Source organism: Choloepus didactylus, chromosome 2 (assembly GCF_015220235.1).
Source record: "Choloepus didactylus isolate mChoDid1 chromosome 2, mChoDid1.pri, whole genome shotgun sequence".
NCBI classification, from domain to species: Eukaryota; Metazoa; Chordata; class Mammalia; order Pilosa; family Megalonychidae; genus Choloepus; species Choloepus didactylus.
Genome location: NC_051308.1, coordinates 58,571,497 through 58,582,061, shown reverse-complemented (window position 1 = coordinate 58,582,061; position 10,565 = coordinate 58,571,497). Strand labels below are relative to the sequence as shown.

General features: G+C 54.1%; 1 protein-coding gene across 1 annotated transcript; it reads left to right on the top strand.

Moving 5' to 3' along the window:
- The first annotated feature begins 4,447 nt into the window (after positions 1 to 4,447).
- Positions 4,448 to 9,586, top strand: GPR37L1 (G protein-coupled receptor 37 like 1). Its single transcript, XM_037812194.1, has 2 exons — positions 4,448 to 5,212; positions 8,142 to 9,586. The coding sequence occupies exons 1-2, from the start codon at positions 4,583 to 4,585 to the stop codon at positions 8,952 to 8,954; spliced, it is 1,443 nt and encodes a 480-aa protein (XP_037668122.1). The 5' UTR covers positions 4,448 to 4,582; the 3' UTR covers positions 8,955 to 9,586.
- Positions 9,587 to 10,565: the final 979 nt, after the last annotated feature.

The window sequence follows — 10,565 nt, the reverse complement described above, 5'->3', positions numbered from 1 at the left end:
TCATTTTTTCCTCACAAGTCTACGAGGTCGGTGCTGTTCTTATCCCCATATGACAGATGAGAAAACTGAGGCTCAGAGAGGTAAAGTAGCTGACCAAGGTCACACACACACACACACAGTGACTAAGCGGCAGAGCCAGGAATTAATTAAATCCAGGCGGTCTGGTTCCTGAGTGTGCTCTTAGCTGGAGAGTACATGGCAGCTGGAATTGGCTCAATACAATGCTGTTAGCTGTGATTAGTTTCCTGGGCAGTGCATCCACATGGGACCAGAGGCCCTCACCTCCTTCCATGCCTCTTTCTCTTTCCGTCCCACCTACTGCCTTCTCTGTTGCCAGCATTGGGGAAATTCCCAGGGAGAAGAATGGGGAATTCCTGGGATCACGGAGAGATTCCCAGGGGTTAAGAAAGTCTTAGCTTTCTGCCTGCCATGTTTCAAAGTAAGAGATGCCTCCAGGGAGAGGAACTTTCTTGAAGTAGAAGCAAGGAATAGAAGAGGGTCTTTGAGGGACCCAGGCTGGGTGCCCTCAGGAGGGGTCGAGTGAAACAGGGACTGAGGCCACCTATGCCGTTTGGTCTCAGTCCCTGGGAACCCACCTTGTCGGCTCTTTTCAGACTGCCTCCTCGGCCAGCCACGGAGAACCCATGAAGCAGGACTTGGGCAGGGTGGGAAGGGTCAGGAGCAGACGGAGAAGGCCTGCTGCCGAGCCTTTCATGCCCGTCACTGAACATTTGGTTCCACCTAGTGGCCTCTGACGTTCCAACTGTCCTAGCAGGAAAGGGCAGGTGGGGACCAGCAGAGGGGGTGCCCTTTCCCGCATTCAGGGTTGGTCGAGCATCTGCTCTGAGCAAGGTGCTGTGTGGTGGGGCACGTTCCTGTGCAGAAAGAGAAGAGAACCACCACTTCCTCTGCCCGCCGTGTGCCTCCCCGTGCTGGCGTGCTGGCTGTGGGGCAGCTATGGTCCTGAAACAGAGATGGGAGTTGCCGCTCAACCTCTTGGGGCTTCAGTTTCCACTTTGAGAAATAAGAGAGTTGTTGTAGGTTAGCTCCAGGATCACTTCAAGTGTCAAAATTTGGTAGGGCTCACAATTATATGATGATACTGTGAACAATTATTTTACACTTTGGATGGTTGTATGGTATGTGAATATATTTCAATCAAAAAATTTAAAGAAAAAGTAAATGGGGGGAGGAGGATAGGATGCTTTGAGTGTTCTCTTTTACTTTTATTTTTATTCTTATTTTCATTTTTATTTTTTGGAGTAATGAAAATGTTCAGAAATTGATTGTAGTGTTGAATGCACAACTATATGATGAAACTGTGAAAATTGTACACTTTGGATGATTGTATGGTATGTGAATATATTTCAGTAAAATTACATTAAAAAAATTCTATAGGGCTACACAGAGAAGTGATTAAGAGAGTAATTGAATCCCAGCTGCCATTCACTAGCTGTGTGTCCTTGGGCAAGTTACCTTACCTCTCTGAGCCTCAGTTCTTTGACCTGTAAAAACAGGGATAATAGTGGAAACATTAAGTGCAATAATTATACCAAGCATTTAGTACAGAGCCTGGCAATTTAGTGAGCACTCAGTAAATAGCGGCGGTGATGCAGAGATGATTCTGTTTACCCAAATAGCCACACGACAAGATAAGAAGGTGATGAGCCCCAATGACAGCAGCTTGAGTGCCATGGGCGTTTGGAGGAGGTAAGGATTTAACTCGCTCAGGGGCAGGTCAGGGGATCAGGGAAGCACGTTTCCAAGGATGGGCCACACGATGCCCAGGAGGACATCTGGGTCCCCCTGTGTGGCTCCTTCAGTCCTGTACCCTGCCTGAGGATGTGGGATGTGTGGGTGAGCATCCTGGCTTCTCCCCTACAACTGGGGACTGGCTGGGTGGTAGCAGTGAGAGGGGCAGTCGAGTCCCCAGCTGAACCATCAGCAGCTCTGCTGTGACACCGACCGCTGTGTCTCCTATCTCTTCAAAAACAGATTCAACAAAGAGAAGCTGGAGGGATACAATTTAAAGAAGGTCAAAAGTGATTCTCTTACCCTGTCTGAAGGCAAGTGAGTCTTTCCCTTTACTCCTCCTTCTCCTCCTTTTTCCTGGAATTCCTATGTTTTATACAGCATACCGGCCCCTCTGGGCAGGAAGTCTTCTAGGAAAGTTGCTTCAAGGTGGAGGATCCTGCTTACTTGCGGCTCCCGTTAAATGTTTGCTGACTGACTGTACAAGCAACTTCTAACCCTGGCCTGCCAGCTCCAGTTTCTCTTCTTTTCCTAGCCTCGGAGGAGCTAGAGCAGGGCCACTGGCCCCCTCCTCATTTTTATTCCATTTCCCCCATGAGTGCCCTGTCCTCAGGCTGGCTGTGAGTGTGGGGGCTCCTCAGGCCTCGGCCTTGCACCCCTTCCTCTGTGCACCCCACCGCCACTGCATGCTCTGTGCTGAAGCCCCCAAATCTTCACGTGCAGCTGTGGTCTTTCTAGTGGGCTGCGGATAATTCTTTTTTGCAACTCAGTGGAATGACCCACGTCCACTTGGAGTTCCAGGTGAGCAAAGCAGAAGTTTTACTTCCTCACTCATACCAGGGTGTCCTCCTTTTTTCCTCACCATTAAGTGGACTCTGTCTGCTCATTTCTGGGGTCCAGCCTGACTCCTCCCTCTACGCACAGCCAAAGCCACGCAGTGCTGTTGGTTTTCCTAGAATCTGTGCTTCTCTCCAGAGCTCCTAACAGGTAGCCCCATCTCTGCTGCCTCCTGCCCCAGCTTGTCATGAACACAGCTGCCAACAGGGATCCCTCTAAAATAATTTCACTAAGTCTTTGTTTCTCAGTCTAACACTTCCAAACCTGCAAATTGCCTTCAGGATTAAATCCAAACTCCTTACTTAGCCTGGAGTACAAAATCCTTCCCTGTCCCTTCTCTTGTCCCTCTGCTGACTTCTCTGGGTTTCTTGCCCCAAGCCTCCAGCTCTCTCCTTACACTTCCTGAATTTCAACCACCTTGACCTACTTGCTGTTTTTCAGGTACATCTCCCACATCTATTTTAATAGCTTTATGGAGACACAATTCACCCATTTCAAGTGTACAATTCAACGTTTTTTGGTATAGTCACAGATATGTTAAAACCATCACCACAGTCAATTTTAAAACATGTTTGTTATTCTACAAAGAAACCCCGTACCCTTTAGCTATCACCCTCTCTTCGCCCATCACCTCCCTGCCCCCAACCTCCCTACCCCCAGTTCTAAGCAACCACTAATCTGCTCTCTGTCACCCTATTCTGGACTTTCACACAAATAAAATAATACATTCTGTGTTCTTTCGAGGCTGGCTTCTTTCCCTCAGCATAATGCCTTCAGAGGTCATCCATGTCACAGCATGTATCAGAACTTCATTCCTTTTTTAGGGCTAAGTAATATTCCACTGTGTGTACCAGACTCTGTATGTCCATTCATTAGTTGGTGGACACTTGGGTTGTTTCCACCTCTTTGCTCTTGCGAAGAGCGCTGTGACAAGCATGCATGCACACGCTTCTGTGTGGAGACGTGTTCATCACCCACTTTCACCTCTCGGTGCCTTTGTACAAGCTCTGTCTTCTACCCAGGGCACCTGTCCCTCCCTTTTGCCTGCCCTGCCACTGTCATTTTTTGAGATCCATCAAATGTCACCTCGTCTGGGAAGCCTTCTGAACCCCCCAGGCTCCTCTGGGCTCCCGCAGCTCCATGTCCATTGCTTTTCATGGCATCTATCAGGTGGAGTTATAACTCTTTATTTGCTTGTTTGTTTCCCACTCTGGACTGGGAGCTCCTTGGTGGCCAAGGTCTGTTTTTTAAATTTTTGCAAACTGAGTGTCTAAAACATAGCAGGTACTTAGACCTGTGTCTGGGTCAGAATGTGGGGATTCTGGTTGTTATTACTTCCTCTGGGCAGTTTGTGTGGCTGGGAGATGGAGCAGGGGGACCCTGCCTGTTGAGAGCAGTTGAGTGGAAAGCACAGACTCCGGGGTCAGACCCAGGGTCAGCCTTGTGGCCAGGGACTCACCTTGACAAGCCTCGGCTTCCTGACCTGAAAAATGATCCTAATAGCACCTTTCCCATAGAGCTGCTGTGAGGGCATATTAGGAAATCAGCCAAGCACTAGGACCTAGTAAGTGTTCAATAAATGGTAGTGCTCACTGTCTAGAATCATCTCCTGCGAGATCGGCGCCTCGATCTTGGCTTTGCCCCTCCCTCACTGTGTGACCCCAGGCAGGTCACACTCCTTCTCCAGAGCAGGTGGCTTCTGAGGGTCCACAGGCCTGCCGGGCTGTGGTCGTGTGGGCTTGGGAAGGAGGGTCCTGGAGGGTGAGATGGGTGACAGCAGCAAAGAGTGCTCTGTGTCCAGCAGAGGGCCCTGCCCGGCTGGTGGCCAGCGGGTGGGAGGGAGCAGCCCGAGTCCACTGGAGCGGGCAGGCAATGCCAGACGCCGGACTGGAGGCGGACCTGCCGGCCAGCTGCCTCTCGCTTTGGCCCAGCACTGGGCCCCTGCCCTCACCTGCTCTCCCTGGGGTGGCTGCGCCCTGCGCATCCAGCCGCCATGAGGTGGCTGTGGCCCTTGGTGGTCCTTCTGGCTGCAGTATCATCTGTGGGGGTGAGCGGAGTCTCTGGGGGTGCCCCCCTGCACTCGAGCAAGCACAGAACCGAGGCCCGGGGACAGCAGAGCCGACCCAAGAGAGGCACTGAGGATGAGGAGGCCAAGGGGATGCAGCAGTATGTGCCTGAGGAGTGGGTTGATTATCGCCGGCCCATCCACCCTGCTGGCCTGCAGCCCACCACGCCTTCGATGGTCACCAGCCCCAACCCAGACAGGGCTGGGGGCACCTTAGGCAGCAGGCAGGAGCCACGGGGCAATCTGACAGGGGGGCCAGGTCGGAGGCTGCAGATTCAGAACCCCCTGTACCCGGTGACCGAGAGCTCCTACACTGCCTACGCCATCATGCTCCTGGCCCTGGTGCTGTTTGCTGTGGGCATCGTGGGCAACCTGTCAGTCATGTGCATCGTGTGGCACAGCTACTACCTGAAGAGCGCCTGGAACTCCATCCTCGCGAGCCTGGCCCTCTGGGATTTCCTGGTCCTCTTTTTCTGCCTCCCCATTGTCATCTTCAATGAGATCACCAAGCAGAGGCTGCTGGGTGACATTTCCTGCCGGGCAGTGCCCTTCATGGAGGTGAGTGTCATCTGTCCTGCTAGAGCTCGGTGGTGGGGCTGCAATCCGGGGAAGGGGTTCAAGGTCTCTATCAGGCTCTTGGAAGTGGGATATGTGAGTGCCCAGGACCCCAGAGGTCTGGAGCTCTGTGTTGCTCCTTCTCCTCCCTCTTGGGGAAGGAGTTGAATACAGTATTGGTTCCTGGTGGCCCTGGGGAGGGCTGGGCTGGCCAGGGGGTGCAGTTGGTCAGGCAGTTATGCAGGACCCCTGGACCTGGTTTCCCGATTTGTGAGCAGCTTCAAGTCAGATCTCTTCCCCTTTCTCTGCACCTTAAGCTGGACACTGCCCTGACTTAATCCTCATTTATCATTGTATCAGAGAAATCAGTGTCTTTTGTTGCATCCTCTTTCTGTCCCTTTGTGCCCACTGCTGCTGCCCTGCTCTCACAGCTCCTGTTTTTCACTCATCAATATCCTGCCTGTCTAAGTAATATCCAAAAGGACATTCCTAGTTCTCCCCTACAGATCCTCCAGATCCCCCCAGTGTCCACTCCTCCTGGATGCAAACACCAGGAGGGAAGACTGTCCCCTTCATCACTGTGACTGTTGTCATCATTGCTGCCATTGCCATCAGCCTCTCTGAAAGGGAAGGTCTGGTTCTGGTGCTGGAGCTAGCAGGAAGCTCTAGTCCCAGCTCCATTGTTGACATGCTGGCTGTCACCAGAAAGGTCACATCTCTCCAATTTCCTTCTCTCCCAATGGCGAGGGTGACCAGATGACCCCTTCTAGCTGGGCTGTTCTAATACCTTACATTTACACCACCATGCCTTCACGCTCTGGGAAATCCACATGGGTGTGGATGGGTGTGTAGATCACAGAGAGTCAGCTTAATCCAAACCCTGAGAATATATACCAACTATCTGTGTTGTGCAAGATATAGCAAGGCCGCTGCCTCTATGTAGATCGAGTAAGAAGTATGCAGCTTTGCAAAAAAAAAAGGAGCACAGTGAAGGCTTTAGCACAGGAGGGCTGTGACTCCTCCCCAGTGGGTGACAGGGCCTGGCAGTGGAGGAGGTAGAGGAGGAATTAATATCAGGCAGCTGGACACAGATCCTATTCCCAGCTCTGCCCCCAATTCACTGTGTAGTGGAGATGATTTCATATTTGAATACACTCTGAGGTTCAGCAGTGGGCACAGCCCTTCCCTGCCATTCCCAATCCAGGGAGACCACCTAATGGGGGCCCAAAGGCACCACAACCTTACAACCGGGGATGGCCTTTGCATCTTACCACCCTGTGCTCGCAACCCAGGTGAGCTGTGAGGCCAGGAAGTGTAGTGGTTAGACACAGGACTTCGGAATCGGACAGCCTGGATTAGAGACCCGGCTTTGCCCCTCACTGTTTGAGTGACCTTGGTAAGTTACTTAACTTGCCTAAACCTCAGTTTCCTTATTTGTAAAATTGGAGACAATAATAATAATATCAATAATACTGACTTTCTGCATGGGTTCTTGAAGGATTAAATTGATAATGTCTGTAGAGTGCTTGGAATGGAAATAATTCAACAAATGGGTGGCTTTTATTTGGGAATGGCCTAGGGGAGAGGGGCAGGCACAGATAGGCTCTTGTTTTCGTGCGGCTGGTGGGTCAGTGAAAGCCTGGCTCTATGGACCGCGGGTGTCAACATACCCAATCCTGGGTTCCATCTAAATGCCCCTAGGCCACCCCTCCAGACCTCCTGGGGGAGAGAGATGGTCCACGGGCTGTCAGAGAGTCCTCCCTTGGAGTGGGTGATGGGCTGGGGGGACAAAATGCTCTGTTCATCTCAGGATGGCCCCCTGCAGGGGCTTGGAGCAAATGTTGAGATATTTTTTGGAATGAGGGAAGGAAGGAGAGAGCCTGGTGTTTTTGCCCAAGCCCCAGGCCTGGGTTCCCCTGCCAGAGAGGGGGCTGGATGCTAACAAAGGGTGCCTGGTGGCAGTGCTCATAAGCAGGGATTGTGTCTCCCAGCCAGAGGGGTGGGGGGTCTGAACACAGCCCCGGCATGTGGTTGGTCTTCCGTTGATAGCTTGGGAGGGTTCTCCCTTTTTTATGCCTCTGGCACTTTCTTCCCCTGCTGCTCTGCCTTCTTCCTCTTGGCTCACAGGGTGATTTTCCTGAGCGCTAAGTGAATAGCGTGGTGGGGGTGGTGGGCACAAGCCAGCGTGGAGGGGGCTGCTTCCCTGCACAGCCAGACCCCGGGCTTCTCAGGACAGCGTGTGTGTGTGAGTGTGCTATAAGAGTGTGAGAGTGTGTGAGCATGTGGCATGTGAGTATGCCTGTGTGTGTGTGAGTATATGAATACTCATTCATATGAATGAGTGTCAGTGTATTGTGAGAGTGCACAATGTGTGTGCATGAGTGTGAGTGTAAGTGTGAGTATGCACATGTGAGAGAGTGTGAATGAGTGTGTGTGTGCATGTGTGAGCCATGTCCCCCAAGACCATTCACGAGGTGCCCATAATGTGGTGAGGGAAGTGGAAGGACCTGCAAAAACCTAGAACTTTTTCACCTTTGACGATTTTCCTATGTCCCAGAGAAGGTAAGCGGTCTGTGGGACCCAGGCCATTTATCCTCGAGCCATAGAGGAAAAGAAGGTGACCAGGGTCATGTAAGTTTGTGTCCAAATCTCAACTGTGCCATCCACCAGTGGCGTGATCTTGGGCAAGTCACTCATCCTATCTGAACCTCGGTTTCTGGAAAATGATCTGTTGTAAGGATTTGCTGGGAGAATGTCCATAAGATGCCCATCATGTTTGAACGCTCACTACACGGCCGTTGTTTTCCTTACTATTGTTTCTATACTTCTTTCTCGATTCATGATCTGACACAGCCAGAAGCTGGGGCAGCCTCCCTTGTCCCCACGGGTGTTGGCCAAATGCTTTCCTCTTCCTCCGCATCCCTGCCCACAGGTCTCCTCTCTGGGGGTCACGACCTTCAGCCTCTGCGCCCTGGGCATCGACCGCTTCCACGTGGCCACCAGCACCCTGCCCAAGGTGAGGCCCATTGAGCAGTGTCAATCAATCCTGGCCAAGCTGGCTGTCATCTGGGTGGGCTCCATGACGCTGGCTGTGCCCGAGCTCCTGCTGTGGCAGCTGGCGCAGGAGCCCGCCCCCGCTGCGGGCACCGTGGACTCGTGCATCATGAAGCCCTCGGCCAGCCTGCCCGAGTCCCTCTACTCGCTGGTGATGACCTACCAGAACGCTCGCATGTGGTGGTACTTCGGCTGCTACTTCTGCCTGCCCATCCTCTTCACCGTCACCTGCCAGCTGGTGACATGGCGGGTGCGGGGCCCTCCGGGGAGGAAGCCCGAGTGCCGGGCCGGCAAGCACGAGCAGCACGAGAGCCAGCTCAACAGCACGGTGGTGGGCCTGACGGTGGTCTATGCCCTCTGCACCCTGCCTGAGAATGTCTGCAACCTCGTGGTGGCCTACCTGTCCACCGAGCTCACCCGCCAGACCCTGGACCTGCTGAGCCTCATCAACCAGTTCTCCATCTTCTTTAAGGGCGCCGTCACACCGGTGCTCCTTCTGTGCATCTGCAGGCCGCTGGGCCAGGCCTTCCTGGACTGCTGCTGCTGCTGCTGCTGTGAGGACTGTGGGGCTGCGGCCGCCTCGGCCACCAGCGGCTCGGACCACACGCTCAAGACCGAGATGGCCGCCTCCATCTACTTCCACAAGCCCAGGGAGTCTCCCCCGCTGCTGCCCCTGGGCACGCCGTGCTGAGGCCAGGCCCAGGCGGGGAGGGGTGCCACCCCAGCCTGTGCCTGGCATTGCTTTCCCCATAGGTCCTGCTTTTCTGCCCATCCTGCTGTCCAGAGATGAACTTGGTTCCTCTCGTTGAGGTTTGGGGATGTCAAAGCCCCCTCCCCAAGCAGGGCCTTCCTTCCCTGTCACTCTGTGGGGCCCTCCAGCCCTGCCCTTTCAGCTGGTGAGTGGTGATGCTTCTAGGCCCTTAGAGCTGCCTGGAAACTCAGTGCCACCGTCTGGGAGCCTGAACTTCACTTGCTCTCTCTTGGTTCCAACCCTACTTCTGTCGCTCGGCCTTAAAACCTGAGTCTCTACAAGCTGTGCCTTCTCCAAGCACCCTCTCCCTACCCCCCTGCCCTCAGGGCCCCATCCTGGAGTAGGGGGCTCTTTGGGGTCAGCCAGACTTGGCTCACCACCCTTTTCTCTGGAGCGATCTGTCCCGGCCCTGGACTCCTAGTCCTGCTGACACCTTCCCTTCTTCCGGAGGCTGTCTCTCTCCTTCCTTCTCCTTTCCTTGAGGTACCCTAGGTCACCCTGTCCCAACCCCCCTTGTTAGGTGTTTCCTTGTATAAGGCCCTTCTTCAAAAACAATAAACTCAGTAGAACCACCCCTGTGCCCGCTGGACTTTCTTGTGCCATCTCCTGGCAGTGCCTAGATGGCCCCAGCGTCCCTGGGGCTGGGCCGGGGGAATTCCTCCTGACCACCTCTGCCCTTGCTGGCCTGTGGCTCATGTCCTGCTCAACCTGGTGCCCTTTGGCCCCTAAGGGCTTTATGACTTTTGAGGGACAGAGAGGATGGAGGGCTGGGGGGGCTTGGGGGACTGAGGCCTCATCCTGGCCTAAGCCCAGTGGGTCCCTGGGAGTCAAAAGGCCACCAACTTAGCGGCCCTGGAGATGCACCTCTGCTTTGCCCTGTCTCCACAAAGTCCTCATTTGTGGGAACCCAGTGGCCTTCCCTCAGTGAGCTCGGGGCTTCCCAGCCTCCCTGACTCTGAGAGTGGCTCTTGTTCACTTTCTTAGAAGGACTGTTTTGCCTGCAGAAGGCCCAGCTGTCTGGCCCCTGCCTGGCCCCACGCCATCCCCACTCTGCCCCCAACCAGAGCTGCATGCTACCCCTCAACACATCCTTCAGCTCCTCCTGCTGGTCTCCTGCCCTTGGACTCCCATTTCCCCCAGCTTCACCTCTTGGGCCCTTCCAAAGGGCACCCTTAGCTGTACCTGGTCCCTGAGAAGCTGGCACAAGCTAAACCAGAAATGAGGGCTCAGCCGGGACCGCCAATTGCTTCCTGTCCCGGAGAAACCCAGCTTTCTTTGGAACAACCTCTCCCTGTCTGGAGCTCAGCTCTGGGACCGACTGTGGAGACTTCAGCCCACCAGGCCTACCTAGGACATCCACATGGGGCGGTTGGGGAGGGTCTCGAGGGCCCAGGGTTGGTGAGGGCCAGGGGCTTCCGTGGGGCCCAGGCTCCTCTCCTCTCCGTCCACCCCACCCACATCCCTTGGCCTCAGCCTGCCCGGTGCCCAAACCTCCCTCCCCCCTTCTCCCGGGGATCTTAACGGCCTTGTTCTCTCCCTGGCACCCACCCC

Bases quoted from the DNA above. Each gene is read 5' to 3' on its own strand.
- GPR37L1 (XM_037812194.1), top strand. From the start codon at position 4,583: ATGAGGTGGCTGTGGCCCTTGGTGGTCCTTCTGGCTGCAGTATCATCT. The intron at 5,213-8,141 runs GTGAGTGTCATC...CCCTGCCCACAG, and splicing joins GGGCAGTGCCCTTCATGGAG to GTCTCCTCTCTGGGGGTCAC.